This window comes from Leptonychotes weddellii, chromosome 10 (genome assembly GCF_054177405.1).
Source record: "Leptonychotes weddellii isolate Sample4059 chromosome 10, ASM5417740v2, whole genome shotgun sequence".
Lineage (NCBI taxonomy): Eukaryota > Metazoa > Chordata > Mammalia > Carnivora > Phocidae > Leptonychotes > Leptonychotes weddellii.
Window position 1 is genome coordinate 1,193,195 of NC_138378.1, and position 26,043 is coordinate 1,219,237.

The following is a 26,043-nucleotide window of genomic DNA, read 5'->3' on the forward strand; positions in this document are numbered from 1 at the left end:
AGCAGGTGCTCAACTCTCGGGGAGCCTGTTTGGCCCCTGCTCCCCACTTAAACCCAGGCCCCCTGGCTCCTGGCAAATGGAAGTGGCCGGGTCGGGACCCGAGGGAGGACTGGCATCCAGCTCACATTCACAGAAATGTGGGGAGTGGAAGGAAGAGAGCCCCGTCTGGGGCCTTGGACCCCAGGGCACCTCTGAGCTGCCTCCTGGTGCCCACCGGCCATAGTTGTGCACTCTCTGGGCTCCCTGGCACCCACCTGGGAGGGGCTGCAGTCGGGGTCAGAAGTCACAGCCAGAGCTGGTGCCTGGGGGGCCTGAATTCAACCAGGGGCAGGCAGGGCACGCCCTGGGACCCCCGTGGCCTCGGCCCTCTGGCCGTCACAGACCATCCCCAGAGGACAAGGGGGTGGAGGTGCCCTGACGTGCCTGTTGGATGAGATACGAGGGGCGCCTGCCCTGGGCATCCTAAAGGCTCAGGGTGACAGGGCTCCTGCCCTGGGCGTCGCGGGGACTCGGGGCCAGGTGCTGCTCAGAACCTGCTGCCAGGAGCGCCAGGGACCAGATCATTCGCCTGCTTCCACCACTGCATCTGCTGAGCACTACGGAGGCCATGTTCTGGCCCTCCGGGAGGTGACGCGAACTGGCCATCACCCCGTGTGGTCGCTGCTCCCTCAGACTCGGACGCCCAGGGAGCGCAGGGTCTGCCCACCTCTCATGCACGCACACTCTTCTGCACCAACCGCTGTGTCCAGCCATCCCGGTCTGAGTCCCGACGCTCCGGGTCATTCAGGAATGCGGCAGGGAGTGGGGCCCTGAGTTGAGGACCCAGGCCCCCCAACCCCCCCAGGGGCTGGTCTCTGGAGGGAGGGGACTCTGGGGTCACAGTGGGGGAGGGGACAGGCCCACCCAGGCGGGTTCAGGGCCAAGAAAGCGCTCATCCGGGGCCAGCCTGCCACAGACTCTGAGACACAAACTCACAGAAACCCACAGGAAGGATGTACAAAACCACTGAGCTCTGCAAATTCACAGAAACAAACACATTGGACAGAGAGATAGGTTTTTAAATATTCAAACATACTTATACGCACATCATTTTAAGTGAGGACACCCGCCAACAGACATTCCACGGAAGTGCTGCCATCCTCGCAGTAGATTCACACGTGCCTACTGAGCGCATCCCTGTGCACACCACCCTACCAGGTAAAAAACAACCCTATAAATAAGTTCATGTAAAATACTGGTCCATAAATGTCTGCTTATGTACGGTGCTCCCGTCCTGCTGCAGATCTGAGGACGGGAGGGCGAGCAGGTTAGAAAACACCGAGAGGGCGGCCCCCCGGGACGGCGCCCCTGGGCACGGCCTCACACCCCCTCCCCGACCTCCGGAGAAACACCGGAAGTTAGGCCGGGCCGGTCCACAGGACCTGGGGAGCGGGACCCGTTCGGAAGCATGGCCGGCAGACACCCCGCGGCGGGGGGCCGGTGCCTTCTACTTTAATCCAGCGGCTTCAACGGTGCCACATGCAAGGCGGCGTGTGCGCATGGAGGGCGGTGGCGGGCCCTCCCCAGGCTCCCGGACGGGACGGCAACCGACAAACCTCCGGGAGCCGCAGGATCCCACACCAGGCCCGCAGGCGGCTTTGCGCTTTCTAGAGCTAACAGCACAGTTAAGATCGCATAGACCTTTTTAAAAGCACGGCTGTTAACGTGTCCAGGGGCTCTGGGGGCCCCCGAGGAAAATTCAGTGCTACGTGGCTGTGTCCGTTCGTGGAGCAGGAAGCAGGAAGGGAACGGCTGCTGGGCCTCGTTCTTCCTGAGCCGGAGACACCATCACCCTGGTCCCCAGGCACCAGGAGGGAGGTGTGCCCATTCTCCACGTGCCTTGCTTCCACTCTCCCTGGTGTCTGAGAGTCACATGGGTCCTCCACCAGCTCAGGAACCCTCAGAATCCAGTGGGAGATTTCTGGAGGGTCCTCAGCACAGGGGTATCACAACGGGTGAGGGGTTAGCCCTTCTGGGGAGAAATCCGACAGAGTCCTCACGAAGTGCCCCTGGGCAGACGGGTGGGCCGTCAGACATCACTCCGGAGCTGGAGGGCCGAGGGAGTATCCCGGAGGTCCATGGGGTTGTCGGAGGCCGAGGACTGGCTGGGCAGAGAGGCTGCCAGGCTGTTGGGAGACTCCGAGGGGGGCTTGTACAGCACGCAGGCGGTGGCAAAGAATAGGAAACCCAGCACCTGGGGGGGGAAGGAGGAGCTCGCTGGACGCACCCAGAGCCGCCCACCCAGCCCCGGTCCCCGAGGACCCCTGCTCTGGCGAGAAGACCTTCTTTCCTGCAGAACCCTAGTGTGGACACCAGTACTGTTCATGAGGGAGGTGGAGGGCTTCATGGGCTGAAGAGCATCCCCCCAGAAGAGATGCCCCAACCCTGACGCCCAGAACCTGCAGTTGGAAATAGGTCTTTGCAGATGTCATTCAGTTAAGGAGCTTGAGATGAAATCATCCTGGATTTCGGGTGGGCCCACCTGCCATGCCGGGTGTCCTTACAGGAGCAAGGAGACCCACAGGGAGAAGGCCACGTGACCCGGGGGCAGAGATGGAGATGCAGGCCCGGGCCCTCCGGCAGGGCCCCCAGAGGGAACCGACCCTGCCACATGTGGGTTTGGGACCTCTGGCCTCTAGAGCTGAGGAAAGAATAAATATCTGCAGTTTAAGCCCCTGGGTTTGCGGTCAGCACTCAGCGCTGCGGAGGCCACCTCACCCGCAACCAGCCGCACAGACCTCACGGCCCCGCCGGGCTCCCACGCGGCCTCGGAGGACTCTGGGCACGCAAGGGCACGTCTTTACAGCTGACCCAGCGCTGACCTCCAGAGCCACAGAAATCCCTGCTCACACCCGGCTATCTCTATGCTAAGCTGTGCAGAGACAAACCCAGGGGGCCGACGGTCCTCCATTCTTGAGGCCCTTCGAGAAAAGCTTGAGGCGAGAGGTGGAACCCCTGAGCACCCCCTCCACCCGGAGGAGGAAATCAAAACACCCTTACAGACTGGCCCTAGAATTTCATGCTATTTTGAAGGTTTTGTGCCTTTTCCTCCAATCAGGCAAAATTCAATATATAAATACTGCGCTTCTCCCCACACAACATGAGCCAAGTGTTCCAGCAGGAAGTTTCTCCTAACGGGGTCAGGCTAAGGAAGGGGGCAGCGCCCAGGGCACGGGAAAGCTGGAAGAAGCGGGTGTTGCTCATGCGTGGATCCATCAGGCTGACCCGGCCCAGACGGGAACAGGCCCGTCGGAACCCGAGCTCACAGAAAGGAGCTGGTTTTCACTTCTGCAAAGCCTCAGCTGATGCGAGCCCCAGGGCCAACCGCCAAGCTGCAGGGTGAGGGCCCCAGCCGGTGGGGGGCCCGGAGCGCCCCCATCGCAGCATCACGGGCCCGGCCCCGACGGCTCTAACTTGGAAAGGATGCTGCTCCTGGACGCCAGGCCACCAGGGTCCAGCGGGGGGTCTGAGCTGCGGGAAGGCCCCTGTGGGGCACCCGGGACCTGAGCTAGCTGGAGAAGATGCTCAGCTCTTTGGAGTGGCCTCTGGGGCTCCCTTGGTCCCGCGCACTCACCTTGTACACCAGCCCAGTGATGAGCATGTACCGGCTCATGGCCGAGTTCTGGTACACGAAGCAGGAGCCCCGCTGGCCACACTGGTCCTGCCAGAGCAGGCACGCCTTGTCAATCACCCAGCCGAAGGCGATGGGCCCGGGGATGGCCCCTGCAGAGAGAGGCTCAGTCAGTAGCCCCCAAGCACAGGGCAGGCGGGGCGGGCGGGCAGCGCCGAGACCCAGACCGTGCAGGTTCTCAGAAAGGTGGCGTCGGTCTTCGGTGATCTCAGGGGGCGCAAAGTGGACGTCAGTGTTCCCTTCTGGGGGGCGCCTGGCGTCAGGCTGGGGGATTCCCCGTGACTTCCGACGCCCTTCGCGCTAAGGAGGAAAAGCCACCCTCTGGGCAAATCAATGACCATGGGTCCCTCTAGTGGACTGTTAGGGAATGGTGCCGTTTGCCAACGTGGGCACACACTGAGGAGACACCGGCTGGGTGCCCTTGTGCAGTGAACGAACCACGCAACTGTACCACTCCACAGCGCTACCCAGTGCACAGTACCTAGAGTTCTAACCACGATCCACTGGATTCCCAGCGCAAAGGATCTCTGCCGGTCACAGACACACCTGAAATGGAAGACGGCAGCGTCAGCGTCCCGGGGAGCGCGGCCGTCCGCCAAGTCACACCCCCACACCAGCAGCCAGGTCCTGGCCAAGCCCCCGGCTGCGTCACCGCCTCCCCGGGCGACCAGCACCTCGCCAAGGCAGTTAGCGCCGTGAGGCCACAGGGCTCCAGGGGGCCCAGCACGTGCCCCGCAGGATCTGCAGGGCTCCACCGCAGCGTGCTGCAAGGGAAGGCTCTGCACCAGAGCGAGACCCAGGCCCGGGCTTACCGTAACGTTGCCGTCAGCGCAGGAATGCTGCTGAGGAATGTAAAGGTAATTACAACGAATATGAAAACCAGAAGGAGGGGCTTTCTTTGACAAGTTGAGGTGCATTTCCCTGCAGTAGCATGGCCAAAACCAGAGGAAAAATTCTGAGGGACACAGCTACAGTCTCGGTACACCTGAGGGGCGCAACAACATGGCTGGTTACAGGAGGGGGGGACGGGAGCCCTCCCGGGGCGGGGCGCGGACGGCACGCGGGCACCAGCCGCACCCACCTTGTGGCCTCCCGCGCCGGGCGCAGCCTCCCCGCCGCACCCCGCGTGACAGGGGGAGTAGTACGTGAGGCTGTTGGAACCGCACACGGGGCTGTAGCGCTCGGGCCGGCAGGCGCACGGGGCGTTGCAGGCGGCCGTCAGCTCCAGGTGGCCTTCCGGAAGGACGCTGTGGGCGGAGGCAGGCGGCTGTGGGACCGGGCCCAGCGCCAGGGGACGGACGGGGGGAGCGCCCGGCCTCAGGACCCGGCCCCCGCGGCCACATGGGCTCCAGCCGAGGCGGGGGCCCCCCGCGCGCGGGGTCGTCGGCAACTCTCACGTCACCCACACCACGCCCTGTTCTGCTCCCTGCCCGACTCGGTTACGGGAGAGGCAATGTGTGCGCAGGGCTCAGAGCCCAAAGATGGCGAGAGGACAGGCCAAAGCCCTCCGCCACGGCGCCAGCCCCTCGGGCCGCGGCTACACATTTGCACGGATCGTGTGTGCACGCACACAGCGGTGGTCACGGACACACACGCTTTCTTCTCTTTTCCACTCAAATGGGAAACACTAAACCACCATCCGGCCCCTCCAGCTTGCCCTCAGCACTGTAACCTGCGGCCGGCCCCAGGGCCAGCTGCCGCCCCTCTCCCGTGGTGGCAGGGCCCTCGTGGGCCGCGTAGCCTGTCCCCTCCCCACCAACCCCATCAGAGGACCGCACCCCACGGCATCACTGCGCCCTGTGTGGCCGGTCAGGTCCGCAGGGAATCCCGGGAGGGGCCCGCCCGGCCCACGGGCAGGCGGCCGGCCCCTGCTTGACATATTCCCCTCTTGCCATCGGGGGGCTGTTGTTCTCACGTCCCCATGACACGGTGACACGTGAGAGCCGACCCTGGGCCTCTTTCCATGTGCACACGTGGAGAGGAGCTGGGTGATCATGGTCTCATTTTCAGACGAGAACCCTGGGCTCAGGGCTGAAACAGAGCCCAGGGCTTCCCAAGGGCCGACGCTGGGCTGTCTCTGAGCAACCGTGAGCCTGAGTCTTGCTGCTATGGGCCTCTCCAAAGAGTGCCCGAGGGCCAACCCCACCTCCCCCAGCCCCTGGGGCCACTGGTGCTCCCGACAGGTGGGCTGGGGGCCCCGCTTTGCCCAGGCGCTGCCCGGCCCTTACCTGCCGCTGTAGCTGGCCGTCACACCGGCCATGGGCACGTTGGGGCAGTGGATGAAGAACACAAAGACGGCCAGCAGGCTGGTCAGGGTGCAGAGCAGACACAGCTTGATGATGCCTGCGCCGCGGAGCTTGAACTTGTTCACAAGGAAGCCACCCAGAAATGTTCCGCCGCCGCCGGCTGGTACCACCAGGTACCCTGCAGGAGAGGGAGGGGCTCAGCGCGGTCCTCAGGGCCGCAGGGGTGGGGCCCGCAACCCACGGGGCCTTCTCATCTCCACGCTACAGGTGGGGAGACTGAGGCCCAGAGCCATCCGTCTGTCCATGTGGCAGCACTTGGCTCTGACCTGAGTGCTCAGCCGCTGGACGGGGGGCCTCTGGGGGAGCCTTGGTCCAGGGGCCTTCAGGAAGGACACCTGGCTGCCCAGAGGCGGAAGGACGCAGGGGCGGGCCTGGGAGGAGGAGAGCTCAATGGCCCCTGCCCGCCTGATGGGGAGGCCCCCAGGACAACGTGTCCCCTGCCCACCACAGCTCCTGCTGCGTCCAGCCGTGAGCCACATTTGGAGACACCGTGGCCAGGTGGGATGAATGGCTCCCAGGCTGTCCCAGGACAAAGTGCAGACAGGGGTGGGGGATCGGTGGGCCTGTCTCTCCAGCAATGACCAAGGCCAGCTCTGGCATGGGCCCCTTACACCTCCGGGGTGAAGCATGGGGGCCCTGGAGGATGTTTTGTGCGGCCGCTTTGGGGAAGGGGAGGCAGTTGCGGATAGAGGTCTGGGCATGTGAGGTCAGCAGAGAGGCCAGGCAAGGAGGGGTGTCTGGGGGCATTAGATAAGGGGGGATGGGGTCCCTAATCGAACCCCCACGCCCTGTGCCAGGAACAGAACCCCAAGGGCTGGGGCGCAGCCTGTGCTGGCCCACGTGCTACCCACATGCACCCCACCTTTCACACATGGCGTTGACCCCTCTGGCCAGGATCTGCCCCACGTCTGGCATGGACCCTGTGCCTGGCATTGACCCCATGTCTGGTGACCACTCCCACATCCCTCCTGCCTGGTGGGACAGCGGCAGGAGGGTCTAAGGAGGGCCCCCTGATTCTCCTCAGGAGTCCGAGCTGCCTCTGGCCACAGAATGGCTCCGGTCAGGCAGGCCCAGGGACTCCAACCTCATGGTCCCAGGAAACCCTGGGACACCAGCCACCTGGCTCATGGGCATGGCTAAGCCCGATCATCCAGGTGCTCAGGGCGGTGCTGCCACCCAAACCTTTTCTGCAGCAAGCCAGGGACGACGAAGGCCCAGGCCCTGGGTGGGGAGCAGCACAGATGAGCTGGGCCCACCCCTGACCCTCCCAGCTAGAGCGGATCCCCACCAGGACGGGTCCACCGAGAACTGGCCAGCACGCTGTGGTCAGCGCTCCCCACCTCTCGGGGAGGACCATTGGATCCACATGGTGACATTGACAAACAGCCCCACACCTGCTCCCGGGGCCTTCCCTGCAGGACCACACGCCCAGCGAGCCCTCCCGTGTACAGCTGGACTTCTAAAAGATACTCCAAACACCCTTTCCTCATCTGAGAACTCACGAAAAGTCAGAGGACCCCCAAGATTCCGCGAGTTTTCTCACCAAACAAGGTGGCGGCTTCTGAGGCGCTCAGGCTGAACTGGGACTCCAGGAACTTGGGGCCAAAGGTGGACATGCCGGCAATGAGCGTGGCCTCGGTGGCCCCAGCCAGACAGAGCAGGATGAATGTGGGGTTTTTCAGGAGAAGCCAGATGGAGCTGGATGGGGAAGAGAGAAGAGACAGAGGGTCAGAGTGGACCAGAGCAGCGTGTGCAGAAGCGCTGTTCCCAGGGCCATGGTCCCTCCCGCCTGAGTACAAAGAGCCCCAGGTCCAGGAGGGGAGTGGAGTGGGCTGGTGAGCTGTCGTCGCTCCATATCCGTCCCAGAGAAATCAAGAGAAGGTGTGAGGCTGGGCTTCAGCTGGTGGAGAATGGGCCCCAGGAAAGACAGCTGGTAAACCAGGGAAGAGCCTTCCCCCTCTCCAGCGCGGGGAGACCCTACGGCACCGTTCAGTCACCTGGGGGGCAGCTGTGATGACCGGCAGATGGCCTGAACCAGGAGCCGGGGGCTGGGGGAGGTGCCGTCCCCAAGTCCAGGACTGGCCAGGCCCCCGTGGAAGGGGAATGGGCACCAGGGGGTGCGGTCCCTTCTCAACCACCAGCCCTGGAGAAGGGGGGACAGAGGATCCCCGCCAAGGAGGCTCAGGCTGGGGGTGGCTGGCCCCCCAGTTTCTCTTGGTGCGTACTTGCTGGGAGTGGTGTTGCCGGGTCCTAAGGAAGGATTTTGGCTTTGGCCGCCTGCTGATTCCCCAGTGAAACTGGCCTTGCTTCCCCTCTGAGGACTGGGAGTGGGACCCCTGCACGGCCCTGGGGACACTTGGCCTCCGATCTCGCTGCAGCCAACCCTGTGAGTGTTGGGCGTGGGCTCTGGCGGCTGTTCCCCCGCGTCCCCCTGAGGGACGGGCTGGGCACCGACCCTGCCCCACACCGCCTGCCCTCGGGATGAGCGCAGTTTCTTTGAGGGCCACTCGCTCTGGCTGAACTGGGGTTCTGCATCTTGTTAGGGGGTCGGGCCGAGCAGGGCTAGCGCCTGAGTGCTGGTTACACACGCAACTCTACCTGGCCGTTAAACGTCATGAGGGGCACAGAACAAACTGTCCTTACAGGGTGCTGAAGGGAGCGAGCGGAGCTGAGTGGAAAACATACAAAAATTGCAGCCACGGGGGGTCTGGCAGTAAAGACGCTCAGCCTTCGTGGGGCAGCCCGTTGTCCCACACGCGAGGCTCTGGCCGCCTGCACATCCCGATTCCCTGCGCCGTCCCCAGCCGTCCCGCCGCGGGCAGCAGGTGCCTGGGCTAGCTTGTCCCCGGCCCTGGGGCTGGTGAGTGAGGTGGGCTGGGGGCAGAGTTTTCCCTGGAGCCCCAGGTCCTGGCAGGACGGACCCTCCCTCTCCTGCACTATGAAAAAGCAGATCCCGGCCATAAAGGACCACCGTCCGCCGGCCGCTGGGGGCGGCTCGGAGTAGCCCTCCTGGACTGAAATTCTCGGGTCTGCAGCTCAGAGCTGTTCTATAACTGAACAGGTGCCCCTGCCGTCCTCGGGAGCCCCGCACCCAGCTTCCACGGGCGCCGCTGGTCATCCCCACGCCAGCTGGCGGATCGCAGCTGCAAACACCTTCACACTCAAATGCTCTTCCTTTTCAGGACACCGGCCGGCAACAAACTGGATTTTGAAACGTTGGAACGTGCAATGCAGCCATAATTAGCCTCTGCACCGGGACCTCGAGCTGGCGGCCGGGAGGGAGCTACGGACAGACCCTCCCCTCTGCTCGGGCATCTCAGCCGGGGGACGCTCAGACTCACCGCAGGTGCCATTCCCCACCCTGGTTCTCAGCAAAATTGACTTTCAGGCTTGAAGACTGAAAACAATTCTCTTTGGTTCGGTACTTGAGTCCCACGTCCAGGAAGTGAAGGAGCCGCCCCCAGCGTGGGCGCCGGCGGGCAGGGGCTCGGCTGCGCTCTGCACCTGCCCCTCCCCCGGACCTCCTCTGTCGGGCTCTCAGGTGTGGGGATGCCCTGGGCCTGGCTGGTCGCCTTCCTGGGCCCTGCTCTGACCCGCCCAGGCTTTGGGGCACTCGGCTAGGCTCGGAGAGGGGGCCACCCTCATCTGTGGTGTGCAGACTTCCGTGTTTCTTAATCCCAGACTGTAGGATGCTCTGCTAAGATCCTTGTGTTGAATTGGCTCAGAGAACTAGTTGTGATGGTAACGAGGTCATGCGCTCCAGGATTTCTTACCAGCAACTGATTTGGGGAACTAAGCCTGGGCACAAACCTCCCCGTGGCCGCTGCCCCCTGACATGCTGGGGCCCTAGCGCTGTGTGCAGGGGATGGAGGTTCTGCTCCAGCTCAGGGCAGCTCCACTGTGGGTGCTGGAGAAGCTCCTGGACCCCTGGCCAGCGCGGCCCTGGGCCAGCTCAGCCTGCTCTGGGGGCACCCTCAAGAGCGGGCAGCTCTTGGTGGTATCACAGGAAGTGGGAAGCAGGAGAACAAAGCCCTAAATGGGTCCGGGGCCATCCACCCCTCCACCCTTAGCATGACAGCCATTTCCTCTGCATGAGGGAAGCAAAGCAGCGGACAGTGGACGGCACGGGGCCTTCCCCTGAGGCCACCTTTGACCCTGATCCCCCTTCACCTCCCCATGGCGAAGAAAGACAACGGGGACTCATTCCCACCACTAACAGCCCCCGGCCCCAGGAGGCCCGTGAAACACAGCCATTCCTGGGCTCAGGCCCCAGGCTCCCGGAGGGGCAGGTGGGTGCTCAGTGAGGCCAAGGAGCCGGGTTGGTGACCCTCCATGGGAGAGGCCCCCTGTGGAGTGCCTGGTCCCGTGAAGAGGGGTGCTGGGCAGCCAGGAGCCGCCCTGGTCCCGTTTCTCTGAGACCAGAGCAGGCCAGGGATCTTTTCATCCCGATGGTGTGTGAAGACCACAAAGCCAGGCCAGGTCACACACAAAGAGAAAGAGGGGAGCACAGAAGGAGGGGCTGGTGCAGGGCTGTGAGGGCAGCGAGCCGGAGACCGTCCTGCTCCCCCCAGGGTCCCTGCTCCCAGAGTCCTCAGCCACCTCGAGGCACAGAGGGGGCTCGAGCCCAGAGTCCATGCCAGTGTCACCTTAGGGGAATGGTCAGAGGACACAGAGTGAGGAGCTGGAGCCCTGGCCCCCACTGGGGCCAGCCCTCCGCAGCTCCAGCCCCAGAGGGCTCTAGCCACCATGCCTTAGCCTCTCAGTTTTGGGGCGAGACCTGGCGTGCACTGGGCCACGGGGGAGGTTTAGGAGCTGTGCGCTGGCCACGTGGCCCTGGAGGGGTCACATGGACTCTCCTAGCCTGGGGTCAAGATCCAGGATGCGTGGGACCCCCCAAGGATCTTCAGGACACAGGGACACAGGTGAGAGGCGCACACCACCCCCCATAAGGTCCTTACAGAGGCAGATCTCTGATGGTTTTCCCGAAGTCGGGGTTGCTGGCCGCCTTGTGACCACTGTCCTTCAGCTGGTGTGTTTCAGACACTCTCATGACCACGTAGCGCTGGGAGCCTGGAAGGCCGCAGATGTCAGCGGGAGCCAGGGACCGAGGGCTCTGCCTGAGGCCCCTCCCTGTTCCCAGGTCTGGGGAGGTGCCCTGGATGGAGGGCACGGGGACAGGTGGGGTATGGGGCTGCAGCATGGTGACCACTGGCCGATGACAGAGAGGAGGGGGGTGGAGAGCCCGCGGCAGGACACACCGTGGGACCAGGAGAAACAGAAGGAGGCAGAAGGGGCACGTGCTCCGGCTGCCACAAGCCCGTCCTGCGTGCCTCAGACGGGGAGAAGCCACAGGGGTGGACGGTGCCCGTGGTCAGCAGGACGGGGGCCCCGCCCAGCCCAAGTGAGGAGAGAGTGACGCACCCACCTGGCAGCTGCCGGGGGTACCCGAGGATGGGGATGGCGATGAGGAAGGCGGCAGCCCCCGCGCCCAGGAAGCCCACCCACCAGGCGCCGACCCATAGCGGGCTCTCGGTGGTCAGCTCCGTCCTGTGGGGAGAGGCGTGGGGGGGTCAGTGTCCTGTCCACGTGCATTCAGGGCACCCCCCACGCCGGGCATCCATCTGCACGCTGGTCCATGAAAACCTTAGCCGGGGGTTTGGAGAGCCTCCAGGCGGGGGTGGGGGTGACTCGCTGCACAGCACGGAAGCCCGCACCCCCTCCCACACCTGCCCTCTGCGTCTCTTCCAGCTGGTGGCTCCGGGCTCATAATCTGCTTAATAAACTGGTAATCTAGTGAGTGAGGTGCCTTCCCGAGTTCTGTGAGCCGTTCTAGCGGCTTATCACGCCCAAGGATGAGGTCGCGGAACCACCGATTTGTAGCCGGGCTGGACGGAAGCTGGGGGTACCCAGCATCTGAGGCTGGCATCTGACACGGGGGGCGGTCTCCTGGGGCTGAGCCTTAGCCTGCGGGGTCTGCACCGACTCCGGGAAGTCTGTCAGAACTGGGTTGAATTAAGGACACCTGGCTGGAAAACCCCACACAGATGAATCGCAACGGCAGCATGAAAATCTGCCGTCTGTTCCGCAAAGGGCATCAGAGAAACGGTGACCTGCTGCCGCCTGGTCCGGGAAGCTGTCGACCCGCCAGGCTGTCCCCGCCCCCAGGCCTGCGCTCAGGGATACCACCCCCCCACCGACCCCGGGCCCCGCCAGAGCAGGCCCGGCCCCGGGCTGCCTCCCGCTTGAGGCCGGGGAGACCCCCGGCCTCACTGTGGGGTGCTGTCCCCCAGGGGCAGGGGGAGCCCAGGGCACTCACCGGCGGCCGATTTCTGTGTAAACGTTCAGCAGGGCGCCTCCGATCAGGTAGCCAGCGGCGGGGCCGAGGATGGCTGCCGTGTAGAAGGTCGCTGCGGAGAGAGGCAGAGCTGTGGAGGGGCCACCTGACAGGAGCCCCCCAGTCCGCACCTCTGCGCCCTCTGCCCCCATGGCACTGACCCTTCAGGCCAGGGTTTGCATCCGTGCAGCCTCCACTGTGTCCGAGATCTAGCTGCACTTTTTATTTTTACTTGTTTATTTTGTTTTTTTAAGCAGGCTCCACCCCCAGCGGGGAGCCCAACGCAGGGCTTGAACTCACAACCTGAGATCAAGACCTGAGCCGAGATCAAGAGCCGGACGCCCAACCACCGAGCCACCCAGGTGCCCCTGCTGCTAACTTTTAAAAGGGCTTCTACAGTTTTTCTGTCAAAGCCAAAAGCAGGCGGCATCTGGACTCCCTCTCCCTTGAGACAGCAAAGATCCCGAGGGCCTCGTTTTGCGGGATGAGGGCGCCTCCGCTCGGCACCACAGGCCCACCAGCGCCTCACTGGAGTGACGGGGCCCCAGCGTCCCTGGGTCGGCAGCGCTCGGCGACTCAGAGCGACAGAGCCCAAGGTGCAAACGAGCGGGCCCGAGTCAGCAGACAGGGTGTGGCCAGGCCCCGGGGACGCCTGGCCTGGCAGGAGGCACTCGGGGAAGCGGGCGGCCCGAGGTTGAAACCCAGGGATCTCACTCTAAGGAAGCGTGGGGATCTCAGCGGGAGCGTGAGGCTCGAGCGCGGCCCCTGCGGGCCGTGGGCGGCTGGCTGACCCCAGCACCCGAGGAGGCCCGCGCTCCCCCGCGGCCTCCCCCGGGACCACCGGTGCGGCCAACGAGGAAAGGCACGCCAGCGGCGTGGACGCGCCCGCCCGTGGCCTCGGCAGCCCACTCACCGATGTAGACAGGAGAGTAGCTGGACTTGACGTTCTCGTCCAGGTAGGTGACGCCCAGCGTGTAGAGCGGTGTGGCGCCCACGCCGTGCAGGAACTGGCCCAGCATGAAGACCAGCCGGTAGCCGGCCAGGCCCGAGGCGCTGTCCCTGCATGCCACGCTGCGGTTGGCCCGGCACGTCCCGACGCCCTCGGCCGCCTCCGCCTCGTAGGCGCCCGCGGTGAAGTGGGGCAGGGCGAACAGCAGCGAGCCGGCGCCCATGACCAGCACGCCCCAGCCCAGCCAGCGGGGCTTGTGCCCGTTGCCCCCGAAGTAGCTGACGAAGGTGAGGCACAGGCAGGCGGCCGCGTCGTAGGAGCTGGCGATGAGGCCGCTCTGGTAGCTGGGCAGGTCGTAGCGGCGCTCGAGGGACGTGATGACCGTGCTGACGAGGCCGTTCACCGTCATGCCCTGCAGGAAGGCCGCCGCACACAGGAAGAGCAGGAAGCCCCTGGGCGTGTTGAAGGCCTGCAGGCACTTGGGCGTGAAGGCCCACCAGCCGCACGCCACGCTCTGTGGCCCGGCGGCCACGTAGCGCATCTCGGGGGGCGCCTGGCAGCCGTGCTTCTCGGCCAGCGGCGGGCACAGCGGCTGGCTGCAGGAGTCCGGGGGGCTGTGCGCGGCGGGACAGGGGGTGCCGTGGCCCGGGGGCGAGCCGAGGGACGCCCGCCTGCTGGGGGGGCTGTGGCCACACTCGCTGTCCGTGGCTGAGGGCGGGCTCGGGAAGACCAGCTGCGGCACGGAGACCAAGGGCTTGTCCCCCATCGAGTGCTGAGGCATCTCTGTCCAGGGAGCGCTGGGGGCAGCTGTGGGAGCCGCCGAACGGTATTCCGGTGTTTGGTTTGTTCTGTGAGAAGAGCTTCTGGTTACAAAGCTTACACAGACCCTTGAACACACGGACATCTCGGCGGGAACACCCCCGCCCCCCGGCCCGCTCCCTTGGGCGCCGAAGGCTCTGCTGCCTGCTCCCCAGTCTGATGGCACTGACCTTCCCCGACCAGCCCCCTCCTGCATCCAGGGCCACACCTCCTGGACCCACACACCTGAACAAGGCCACAGTCGCTGCCCGTGTGGGCCCCTGGACCACCCTGACCCACCCTGTGCCCCGCGGCCTCTGCTCGGCCGGCGTGAGCCGTGCTCTCTGCCCCGTGTGGACACAGTCCCCACACTGTCCAGCCTCACACCCTTCCAGCATTCGTTTTAGTCCAGCGTCTGGAGGGCAACGAGGGAGGGGGTAGAAGCAGGGTCTCGCCCCGCAGGAGGGTCACTGGGCTCGCTGCCCACGGCAGGTTTTCAAGACGTCACGACAAGACACGTGTGCAGCCACGTGGACAAGTTAGGAAGAAAGGGCACCAACACTCCCTCTGTCTGCGGCTCCCAGCCCGGCCCTGCGCCCGGAGCCCCACCTGGGCCCTCGCTTCCCCCGACCCAAAGGAACTGGGCTGGGGTCAGGTAATCCTGCCTCCCGAGGCTCCCAGGGCCCCCTGCACACCCCCAACCCCCAGCCACCTCAGCTGTGAGGGTGTTGGGACACGGTGCCCTTAGAGAGGTGACTAAGGTCGTCAGCAAGGGCCCCAGTTGGCTGTGACTGGGGTCGTAGAGAAAGGGGAGACCTGGACACGGGTGGACAGCACATGAGAACACGGTCCACCTGCAAGGAAAGAGGCCTGGAGCAGGTCGCGGCCACACCTCCCTCTCAGGCATCGCTCCCAGAACTAAGACAATCAAGGCCTGGTGTTTCAGCCGTGGGTCTGTGGTCCTTCGTGTGGCAGCCCCAGGACACTGACACACCCTTCACCCTTTGGGTTGGGCCACTTCATATTCAGAGGTTCCCGGCGGGTCTGAAGCCTGGCTGTTTCCGGGAGCCGGGAGCCTCAGGCCGTGGGGGGCACAGAAACACCCCCGGCTTGTGCTCTGAGGCTTGGGGAGCTGCCTGCTGGCCTCGCCCAGGGTGACTCGGGACCCCGAAGTGTCCTCAGATCCAGGTTCACCAGGCCACGGGGACTCCCTGCCCCCCACCATGCACAGAGCCCATGGTGCCGGGTGGACGCTGGGAGAGGCTCCTGCCATCCGATTCTGTCGGCAGCCGCCGAGTATGGAGTACGGCTTTGTTGGGCCCGGCACGGGGGGCCTGGAGGGGGTTGAATGGGGGTCTCCCCAAAAAGACGGGTACACCCAGACACTGAGTGTGACCGTATTCGGAAGAAGTGTCTTTGCCGATGTGATTAATGGTTTGAGATGAGGTCATCTGTTGAGGTGGGTCCTAATCCAGTGACAAGTGTCCTTAGAAGACAAGACACAGGGAAGTTACGTGAAGCCACCAGGAAGCGCGGGGGTTGGGGGGCAAGGAGCTGGAAGAGGTGGGAAGGGCCCTCACTGGAGCCTCCAGAGGGAGCACAGCCCCGCGGACACCTGATTTCAGACTCTGGCCTGCAGAGCTGGGAGAGAATAAAGTTCTGTGGCTTTAAGCCCCCGGTTTACGGAGCTTTGTTAAGGTAGCCGTGGGAAAGTCACCAGCCCCTGGGGATGCCAAGAGCTGTCACGTGTGGCCTGGTTTTCAGGGGGCCACAGGCCTGAGGGGAGGTGGCCACCGAGCTTAATAGACACCTCAGAGCCCGCGTGTGCGTCACGGCTGTCCTCACCAACACCGTAGTGAAAGAACCGTGACTGGTCACGTGGCATTCGTGTCCGGAGCTGGCTGCTCACCGTGGGCACGGGTGCCCCCAGGCTTTCTGCGGCCGAGCGCCAAGGCTGTGCATGTCTGGCAAAATTCCACGGCAGTCAGCCCCGTGTGGCCGTGAGTACTGCAGCGCGTTATTTCTAGAGCCGCGAGGCCCGGCTCGCATACGAGCAGAGCTGGGAGGGCCAGCTCCTGCAAGAAGCCCTAGCGGACAGGCAGCTCCTCACGCACGCGGCCCAGCGCTGGAGCCGGCGGTCACCGAGGCCGCCTCCCGCACACGCCGACGCCCGCGCCCGGCGGAGCCTCGCAGAACACAGCCACCAGCGCGAGCCCTGGCACCTCCCAGCCCCACAGCTCAGACGGGCTGCCGAAACAGCACACCAAGAAACACCACAAAGCCTCGACATTACCCCAAATTCCAAGGTCCAGAGGCTACCCTGTGCTGACTGGCGTCACGGTGTGTTTTCCTCTAGATGCGTGCACACATGTACACACACGTGTGCGTGCAGATCAACATGCGCACACATAGCTATCTGCATCTTTGCACACATAAACACCTGCTCACACATAAACCACACACACGATGCAGGACCATTGGCTGGGACAGGCCCTAAAGCACAGGAACCTCAACCGGGCCAGGGGCCACAGGGGTCACGGGGGCCATGGGGAGCTCAGGGAGGCCCCCAGCAGCCTGCGGGGCATGAAAGGTCAGTACCGGGCCCTTGGGAATGCTTCCTGGGTCAGTATCCCCCGTAAGTCCTCGGGAATGCTTCCTGGGTCAGTATCCCCCGTAAGTGATCTCGACACCAGCCGCCATCAGACACCTGCTCCCTCCGCTCTGGGCTTGCCTCGCACGCTGGGCTGTGACCCTTGGCCCCACCTCTGCAGGAGAGATGCAGGGGCAGGTGACGGAGGGTGGGGCCCACAGCAGGCCTCGGGAGGTGGCCGGATAGCTAGCATTTGTGATTAGGGACGGCCACGAGGGAAGAGCTCTCCCTTTTGAAACCGAAAGCCACAGGAGAACACCAACGTGCAGCTCCAGGTCAGTGGCGAAGTTTTCCCTGAACCGACAGCTACGGATCTTGGACATGAATATATAAAGCTCAAGCCAAGTCATACGCATCACATTATTTAAATTAGCAAATTGAAAATCCAATCTGGGGTATTATTAGCCAGATGACCCACTGGTGGCCGCTGCCTGCACATAAGAATCGAACGGCAGCACTCAGAGCCGTGGGGCCGCGAGCCTCCTCCAGGGAGGCCTCCTCCAGGGCTCCCGTCAGGAGCCTGACTACTCCCGCCCCCAGGCAGGTCAGCACGTTCTGACAGAGCCTCTGCAAACTTTTCTTACGCCTGGAGTTCTGCCCCAGTTTTCCTGCACTGTCTGGAAGGCTCTCACCCTCACCAAGGCTCTTGATCAGACGTGGGGAGGCTGGCCCTCCCGGGGCTACCCTGTAGGGAAGCAGGGTGCTGTGCCTGGAATCGTCCCCTCTGTCCGCAGGCCGGCGGCTGGGGCCTGAGTGAGTCTAGGGACCTGTGACACCTGGAGTCTCCTAGCCACCAGGATGGTCCTGAGTATCGTGGGACTTCCAGAGGACATTTCCGAGTTTGCACCAGGATCTGGGCAGATCTGGGCACCAGTATGTGCGTGGAGTGCCAGAGACGGCTCTGGATGTGGATGCGCAGATGGTTGTGCCGAGCTGGGTCTGAAGTGAAAGGACGCTGTGTGTGCCCGAGGATGGCCACCTCACCATAGAGGCCTGCGGTGGGACCCGCCTGCAGGGGAACCAGCAACAATGCAGGGGAGCATCGTGGCCGGCCTGGCCGAGCCCAGCAGAGCAGGTTGGATGGGCACAGAGCTGCCCTGTCTCAGTCTCCTGCTCATCAGCTCCCTTGTGGGCAAGGGATCCCTGCTGGGATATGGGGGTGTGACCCAGGTCGCTGACGGACAGTTTCTTTCCAGGATCTGCTCCCAAGATGGGCAGAGCTGACACCCAGTGTGGTCAGTGTGGTCAGCCAGGAGGAGGTGACTTCCCGGCTGCCCTTCCTGCCGGCCGCCCAGGCAGCATCGGCTGACCCACATTAAGGCCAGGCCACCGGCTCTGTGGCCACTGCCTTTAGTTTGTATCTTAGGACCCCGCGGGCAACCGGGGAGAAGGTGGCAGGGGCTGGAGGACCCAGTGGCACACCATGTGGAGGGGAACTAGCCCCCCCGAGGAGGACCGGGCACCATGGTCCTTCCTCTTGGAGCCCTGTGAGCATGTCCACCAGGAACTGGTCTGAACAAAGTGTGTCTGCTTTCTACCTGCTGAGGAGGCCGGACTGCAGAGCGGAGGCACGGGCACTTTCCGTGGGGGCCGACATCCCGTTCAGCTGATGCTGAGCTGCTGAGCGGTGCTGGAGCGGGGGGCCGCCAACACAGCCGGACAGCAGAGGACAGGAGCTCCTGGGAGGCGGGAGGCGGGCCAATGGGGAGCCGAGGAGCAGAGAGAGCGCTTGGCAGGAGGGACAGGCCGAGAGGCCGCCCCCACCCCTTGGGGGCTCCAGGTGCCATCCACAGGTATCCTCACCCAAGAGACCCCCAGGGCCTCTCACTCCTGGCGGCCCCTCCCCCTCCTCCACCCAGAGCTACGGTCTGATGCAGCATGATGGCGGACTCCCCCTGTCAGTCTGGTGGGCCAGGAGGTGCCCCATCGGCCAAGCATTCCATGTGCGTCTGCAAGGGTGTTTCTAGAGAAGATTAGTATTTGGATTCGTGGACTCAATGCAGGTGGGCCTCATCCGATCAGTTGAATGCCTGAATAGAGCAAAAGGGCTAACCCTTCGCTGAATTTCTCTGCCTGGCTACCTTTGAACTAGGACGTCATTCTTCCCAGTTCTTGAGCTCCACCCTGCCAGTGGAACCACACCCTTACCTCTCCTCTCCCAGGTTTCCAGCTCGACGACTGCAGACTTGGGAACTTGCCAAGCTCCATAATTGCATGGGCTGAGTTCCTAATAATAAATCTTTATCTTATATATAATATATAATACATAAATATGCATATTTATATATAACATATAAGTAATATATATAAAGATACACATAAAGATATAAAATATGTATAAAGCTATTAATATATATATTTCCTCTTGACTGTTTCTCCGGAGAATGCTGAGTCATGCAGCAGGTAATTCCACACAACACCTGCTGTCTGCAAGGCCCGTGACCGGGCACTGGGGTTTGGGGACCTCCAGGACACGGTCCTATCCGGGAGAAGCGCCCAGCCCCCTGTGCCTGGGGAGGTCACGTTAGCATCAGCTGCAAACGGCCCCAGTTCCAAATGAGAACTGCAGAGGTGAGAGGCGTGCAGCTTGGAGCTGGCCTGCAGGGGCCCCAGGAGGGCTTCGGGGCCGGGGCACCTGGCAGGGCGCCTGCCACCATCACCGTTCGTAAGCATTCTGTGGGCCTGGTCGTGGCTGAGCCCTCAGCCATGCACACGTGTCAGGGGCCGGGGCCTCCCACCACGGAGCCAGAGGTGCGGGAGTGCCAGCAGCAGGAACGAGCCCCCTCCCCCGTGATTAGAGTGGACTGGGGGCTCTGTCTGGGGTGCCCATTCACACGCTGGGCAGCCCCTCCCTGCTGCTTTGTGGCCTTCACCCTCGTGGGGGAACAATGAGGCTGTGAGCTCCTCTGCGGAGGCCCTGGATGGCTTCCCAGGCCCGAGAGACGCAGACCGCACATCCTCCTGCCCAGGGAGCCCGCTGTTGCGGGGACCTTATCCCACCCTCCAGGCCTGTTCCCGGTCCTTGCGAGTCTCCCCACCACGGCCAGGAGTCCTCCGTCTGTTCCCGCGGGGAGAGGAGCCCTACAGGATTAGCGGGGAGGTTAATATGTACCCTGGAGTCTCCAGCCAGACGCTCTGCACCTGGGGCTGTGGTGGGAGGGGCAAGGGCGTGCGTGTGCACGTGTGTGTGTGTGTGTGTGGTGTGTGTGTGTGTGTGTGTGCACGTGCGGGCTCACTCAGGAGGAGACCACAGGTCTACTGGCCTGGCCGTCAGCCGCACTTCTCGGAGTCTGAGCCACTAGGCTGCAAGAAATCCAGGGCCCACTTCCTCCTCCCCCACCCCACCAGAGGCCCCCAACAGCTGCGGCGTGAGAAGCCAGCGGCCCCCGTGGGTGGCTCGCCATAGCCCCGTCCCCGAGAGCTGGGCCCTAGTCTCAGTCCAGGGCTGCCCACCTCTGTACCCCTTAGATGCTCGCGCAGGGCTGTCTGCAGACCTAGCGGGGGGAAGGGCACGGGGTCACCCAGCACCACGACGTCTGGTCCTCCTCTGCCTGGCTCCCGGGACACTCTGGCTCTGGCCCAGCAAACGCCCCCAGGGGGGCCCGAGGGTGACTAGTGCCCTTCCACGTTAGGGCCGGGTGCTCCCAGGCTCCATCCTGAACCCCGCTCGCTGGGGATGTGGCAGCTGGGGGCACATACAGGTTTCGTTTCTGCTTCCTCTCTATGCTCCAGCCAGTAGGTCCCCCTCTTCCTGCACCTGGTTGCTCTGAGGTTGACAGCCAAGCCCATGTCACCAGATGTGCCACACACCACATGGCAGCCCTGCCTGAGCTCCCGCTCCATGGGTCCCCACCCTGTCCTCTCCCCTTCTCCCGCCCTTGCCCCCTCACACCCTGGATGCTTCCTCTACCCCGCCTGTGACCCTGGGTCCTTCCCCAACCCCTCCCCGTGACCCCGGGTCCTCCTCTCGCCCCGTGACCCTGGGTCCTCCCCTGCCCCGTGACCCTGGGTCCTTCCCTCCATGACCCATGGAGGTCTTTCAGACAGCCCTCTTCTCTTGCCTCCTAGGTCCATGGTGGTGTCTCTTCCTCTGACTGAGGGAGTGGAGGGAGCTTTCACTTGTTGAAGATGGGGCTCAAAGCTATTTATAGAGCAGACACCGGGTGGCAGGATCTGGGGTGGCCGCAGCAGTGCCTGCCCCCCCACCGAATTTGCATACCTGGTGACCATGCACAAGTGAGTGGGCAGGAAGCTGGCCACTTTGCATGGAGGCCAACAATGGACTGTCTGATAGAGAGCCGGAGGACCCGTCCCTTGGGGGGTACTCTGCTGGGACTCTCTGCTCCCCACCCGGCTCCACCAGCAGGCAGACATGTGGGGAGGGCAGGATGGACACAGAGAGGCGAGTACAAGTTTACTTGTCTTCCCAACCTGTAACATTTGATCCATGGAGGGGACAGAGAGAGGCTCTTGCAGCCAGGCGCTGTTCCCACCTCGGGCAGGTGGTGGGCCTCTCTGCATTTCTTCCCTCCAACAAAAGTGTGCCATCATGGGGAGGAGAGAGTGAGCCCCTCTCCTCCTAGTGGGTTCATGAAAAATGAGGACCTGCAGCAGGGCCCTCACAGGGTTTGGGGGTGCTGGGGCATTGGCTCTGTCCCATAATGGGCCTGTCTGGGCACAGGCGGGGTCAGCCAGGTCCAGGTGGCCTCGTAGGCCCGTGGGTCCAAGCACCAGCCCCAGGGCATCTGCTGAGAGGCAGACCACCATGACGAAATGCACGGACCGCACATAAGCTTGGGGTGGGAATGGGGTGCCACTCAGCCCAGCGGATCCCAAGCCCTAAAAGGCATTGGGCCAAGGAGCAACACCTTGGGTACCCCCAAGGCTTCCTGGAGAAAAAGGTGGCCCCCTTGGTGGAGAGGATGTATGAGATGTTCCCTGGCCCAGGAGCCTGTGATTCTCCGGACCCTGTGCTTGGTCCTCAGTGGGCCTCGCCTGGTTGCGCTGTGAGCAGCTGTTGCAAAAGGCACGTGGTTTGTGAAAAGTGTCCACCCGCCCCCAGAAATGTGGTTCGAGAGGCTAATTCTGTGTCATCCTGGTGGGAGGGGGCTGCATCATGGCCACCAAGGGGAAATGAGGGGTGTCTGAGGACAGCAGGCTAAGGGCTGCAGCAGGAAGAGTCCCCATGACCAGCCAAGGAGGGGAGGTGACCCAGGGCCCAGCAGGCCAGTTTCTTCCCCTGCTAACAGGACCCAGGGTCCACCCACAACACAAGAGCCCTGGTCACCAGAGACGGAGCTGGTGCCTCCTTCCCACTTACAGGGGTGGGGTCCTGATGGGCCTGTTGATTACCTGCCATGGTGGAGACTGGGTCCTGCCCTAAAGTGGGCTCCCACATGCCACCCTCATGCTGAAGCCAGACAAGCAGCTCAATGTCCCAGAACAAAAGCAGCTGGGAGGTTCTGAGGATTATTGTATATCCCCTTCCAAAAGCAGACAATGGGCTCTTTGCCACGCCTGAAAACAGGAGGCCACGTGGCTCAGGAGGGAATATTTCTGTGGTCTCTGTCCACAACGGAGAAAGCAGAGGTATGGCCGGGCGAGCCCTTTGGGTACCTGCTGGGCTAGCTGCCCCACTTCCTTCTGACCATGAGCACCAGGCCGGGTTCCACTACCTGCTCATGACCCACGGGGAGGCCTTGGGGACCAAAACTGCCACAGTCAGCGTGAGTGCACAAAGCTATGAATTGATACTTGTTCAGCAATGCTGACCTGGGAACTGGATTAACACTCTCGGAGACTTCTAGATCATTTGGAAGCCAGACTGAGACCCGGAGGTCAGGCTGCAGAGGTGGCTTGTCAAGGCAAGGGTCCATTGGAGACCAGGGAGAGCCAGACTCTGAGCGGAGTTACTCAGAATTGGGTGCTCTGATAAGGACAGAACATCAGCCCCAAGACCTCCATTCACTGGGCCATCATCAAGCCCAACCCCCAGGCTCCCAGCTCCCTCACCACGGAGGTGGGAGGGACTTGGTTGGGACCTGCTCAGGGACTGGCTTGAGGGGCCACACCCAGGGCAGACTAGGCCATGGCCACCCAGGAGGGAAGCAGCCCCATAAAAAATGTCCAGGTAGTGTCCACCAGCCCTGCCCAGCAGGAAGCAGGACTGAGGCGGGGCAGCCATGGGGGTCTGACCCAGAGGACCTTCTGTGCTCTCCCTGCGCAACCTGGGAAAGCGGGCTCGCTCTGTGAGAGGCCCCCTCCCCTCATCCCGTGGGCATTGGCTCCCCCCGCCAACTGCCCCAGTCCCCTTAGCCGTGGGCCCATCTGTTGCGACACTGCTCTGTGTCAGGCCTGGCTCACCTGGGTTGTCTTCTCCCCACCAGGAACAGAGCTGCAAAATGTCTGCAGTCACCCAAAGCTCCACCACATACTAGCTGTGTGCCCACAGGCAAGTCACCGAACCGCCTAGTGCCTTGGTTTACTCCCCTGTAACATGGGAGACACAGCAGCGACCTCACACGTTGTTGCCAGGCTTGCCTGAGATAATGCTCAAAGCACTTAGCTTGGGGCCGGGGTGTTCTACCTGCTCCGTGAGCAGGTCCTCCTCTGCTCCTACTATTGGTACCCTCGGGGTCCCACACTGACCCGCTAACACCAGAGGCTTCCTCTCCTCTGAACCCCGCGAGGCCCCACTCTGCACTGAAAGGACCTGTTCTGGGTTCACTGAGTAGGGCCAGTTTCTGATTAGGCAGAGGGAAGCCAGGCCCCAAATATCACAGGGAGACACAGCGACTGGGAAGCTGGTTCCTTCAGGTGGAAAACTACTGAGGCTCCCCCGCGCCTCCGCCTCCGGAGAGGAACAGGCCCGGCCACCAAGTCCCCCTGCGCACGAGGGAGCGCGTGCGCTCTGCCTGTCTCTGCCCTCGTGGCGCTGACCCCCGCAGGGCCCCAGCGGGCCTCTCTCCACTCCGGTCGCGCTGCCGGCTCCCGTGTCAAAGGTGGAAGCCCGGCGTCTGCCTCGGGTGTCCAGGTCTGGGGCCAAGCGTGCCCACCGGGCGCTGAAAGCGGGTCCGCGTCCTCGTTTCCATCCTCCCCGGCCCTCTGCCCTCACCAGGGCGCTGGGGTCCCCCAGTCCCGCTCCGCACCGGCTGCCTGCGGTGGCGCTGGGAGAGGGGCCAGCCGGCGTGGGCCCGGCTGGGGACCAGCCCCACGCGCCCGCCCCAAAGCCCCGCGAGCGGGGAAGTCTCCGCCCGCGACCCTGCCCCCAGGTGTCCGAAGCACAGGGGCGTGAACAAAGCCCGGCTGCCCGCGAGAAACTTCTGTGCTTGACTATTTCCTCCTGGCCGCCGCCGCAGCCGGATCCGCCACAGGTGGAGGGCCGGCCGCCACTCTGCACCCCGGGGAGGCGCGTCTGTCCCTGCCCTGACCAGCGGGGCCTGCGCCTGCGTGCGCGCCTAGCCACCTGCCCTGGACACTAGCCCCGCCGCTCCGTCCCTGCCCTCCCCTCCCGGTCGCCCGCCTCCTCCTGGGCAGCGGGCAGCGACGGGCGCGTCTGCCTCGGATTTCCCAGAGGCAGCCGGGCCGTGGGGCGCACCGCCCGCGCCCGGCGTCCGGCCCTGCCGGCGCCACCCGGAGCCCGCCGGCCCCAGCCCGGCGTCCTTGGGCACCTGCCGCGCTCCTGACGTCAGCAGCCCGGGGCCGGCGCGCTCGGGCGGCGCCCCACGATGGCGCCCCGAGCTCCGCGCCCGCGCCCCCCCCGAGCACTCACCTTCCCGACTCCCGACCGTCGCGCTGCGCCCCGCGCTCTAGCGGCTGCTCGCGGCCGGCCCCAGCTCCATTCATCCCCTCCCGGGCCCGCCCGGCCCCAGAGCGACCGCCGGCCCCACCTACCCCGGCCAATGGCTGCGCCGCGCTGGCTGCGCCCACCCCGCGCCCCGGGCCCGCCCCCTGAAGTGACAGCCGCGGGAGCGCGCGGCGGGGGCGGGGCGGAGCGGGGACCGCGGTGCCTCTCCCGCCCCCGGGTCGCCGTGGCCCCCCAGCCCAGCGCGCCTGCCCCTGACGGATCCCTCCCCAGCCCCAAGAGACTCGGCATCCCCGAGCTGCAGGCCAGAAACCCAGAGCGGGGCGGTGAAGTCCCCAGGCCCTGTGGCGACTGCTCTCTGACTCAGAAGGCCGCTGGCGTGTGGGACGGGGGCTGTGGCAGAGGCCCTGAAAGGAAGTGAAGTTTCCTGCCCAACCCTTCGGAAAGGCCACCCGTGGCTGGTGGGAGCCGGGCCGGGGCGCCGGTAGGCTGGCTTTGGCCTGGGCTGCGGGCGGATGTGGGCCTCCTTGGTGCCTCCTGGGGCCCCGGGGGAATTGGGGAGGATGCCGGTTAGGGGCTCACCCTGGCTCATGGTGAGGCCAGCACCCTCACCTGGGGAATCCAGCCTTCTCTCTAGAATGATCCTCTTTCTGCCGTGGGCACTGTCAGGAAGGAGTGAGGGGCTTTTCTGCCACATGGCCACCAAAAGGAGGGCCTGTTGGCATTCCACCACTGTTCTCCCCTGTGTGACCCCGAACACATTGCTTAATCTCTCTGAGTCTAGTTACATCATCTGTAAAACGGGGCTGATGACAACACTTCCTCAGAGGTCCCTGAACGCCGTAGGGATGAGGCAGGGGATGGGGATGAGACCGAAGGGTTGCCAAGTTAGTACAGTAACAGCAGATCACACTGACACCCCACAGTTTTTCCTTTTTAGTTTTCACAAAATGAATTCATTTTAAAAGAATGGGGCACCATTAAAAAAAGGGGGTGCCTGGGGGGCTCCGTCGGTTAAGCAACCAGTTCTTGATTTCGGCTCAAGGTCATGATCTCAGGGTCATGAGATCAAGCCCTGCATTGGGCTCCTCACTGAGCATGGAGTCTGCTTGGGATTCTCTTTCCCTCTCTCTCTGCCCCTCCACCCTGCTCGTGCAAGTGCGTGCGCTCTCTCTCTCAAAATAAAGAAAGAAAGAAAAGGAAAGGAAAGAAAAGAAGTCTACAAATGTCAACCATGTGTGTTTAAGTCCTGACGTCCGTTGGGTAAGGGAGAAATGACCAAAGCATGACCTGGGGCTGGTGGGGGAGCACACACAGAGCCTTAGGCCCACACAGCCACCGAGGAGGCGTGGGGCTGACCTCTTCCTGTGGGGGCTGGGGAGGGGCGGTGCTGGGGCTCATGGACGAACCCACATTTGCACAGTTATTTACGAAATGCTCTGCCTTCAGAGGGCCGGCTTCTGCCCACTCGTGCCAGGCCCCGGGGGTCCCTGGTCTTGTCCTTGCCTCCATGCAAACATCCACACCTGGAA

General features: G+C 63.7%; 1 protein-coding gene and 1 long non-coding RNA gene across 7 annotated transcripts; one reads left to right on the plus strand and one right to left on the minus strand.

Moving 5' to 3' along the window:
- Positions 1-1,050: 1,050 nt before the first annotated feature.
- Positions 1,051-24,616, minus strand: SLCO4A1 (solute carrier organic anion transporter family member 4A1). Of its 5 annotated transcripts, XM_081832459.1 has the most exons (14): positions 24,479-24,587; positions 18,856-18,934; positions 18,246-18,386; positions 13,224-14,107; positions 12,293-12,383; positions 11,402-11,523; positions 10,935-11,046; positions 7,520-7,674; positions 5,899-6,094; positions 4,752-4,917; positions 4,483-4,655; positions 4,152-4,216; positions 3,614-3,762; positions 1,051-2,233 (listed from the first exon to the last, which is right to left on the minus strand). In XM_081832459.1, exons 2-14 carry the CDS (start codon positions 18,921-18,923, stop codon positions 2,069-2,071), a joined length of 2,487 nt encoding a protein of 828 aa, XP_081688585.1. In that variant the 5' UTR covers positions 18,924-18,934; positions 24,479-24,587; the 3' UTR covers positions 1,051-2,068. The 5 variants fall into 5 exon arrangements, 4 of the variants coding, with proteins under 4 accessions (XP_081688585.1, XP_081688587.1, XP_081688586.1 ...); XM_081832461.1 differs by lacking the exon at positions 18,246-18,386; XM_081832460.1 differs by lacking the exons at positions 18,246-18,386; positions 18,856-18,934 and having other exon boundaries at positions 24,479-24,616.
- Positions 1,101-15,728, plus strand: LOC145723765 (uncharacterized). Of its 2 annotated transcripts, none has more exons than XR_014149013.1 (3): positions 1,101-1,197; positions 9,159-9,517; positions 12,565-15,728. It is a non-coding gene; the product is annotated as an uncharacterized LOC145723765 (long non-coding RNA). The 2 variants fall into 2 exon arrangements; XR_014149014.1 differs by having other exon boundaries at positions 12,568-15,728.
- Positions 24,617-26,043: the final 1,427 nt, after the last annotated feature.

Excerpts from the sequence above, each read along its gene's own strand:
- SLCO4A1 (XM_081832459.1), bottom strand. The coding sequence starts at position 18,923 with ATGCAATTATGGAGCTTGGCAAGTTCCCAAGTCTGCAGTCGTCGAGCT. Across the intron at positions 6,095-7,519 it reads AGAAGCCGCCACCTTGTTTG|GGTACCTGGTGGTACCAGCC; the intron begins GTGAGAAAACTC and ends CCTCTCCTGCAG. Across the intron at positions 2,234-3,613 it reads TCACTGGGCTGGTGTACAAG|GTGCTGGGTTTCCTATTCTT; the intron begins GTGAGTGCGCGG and ends TTCCCCCCCCAG.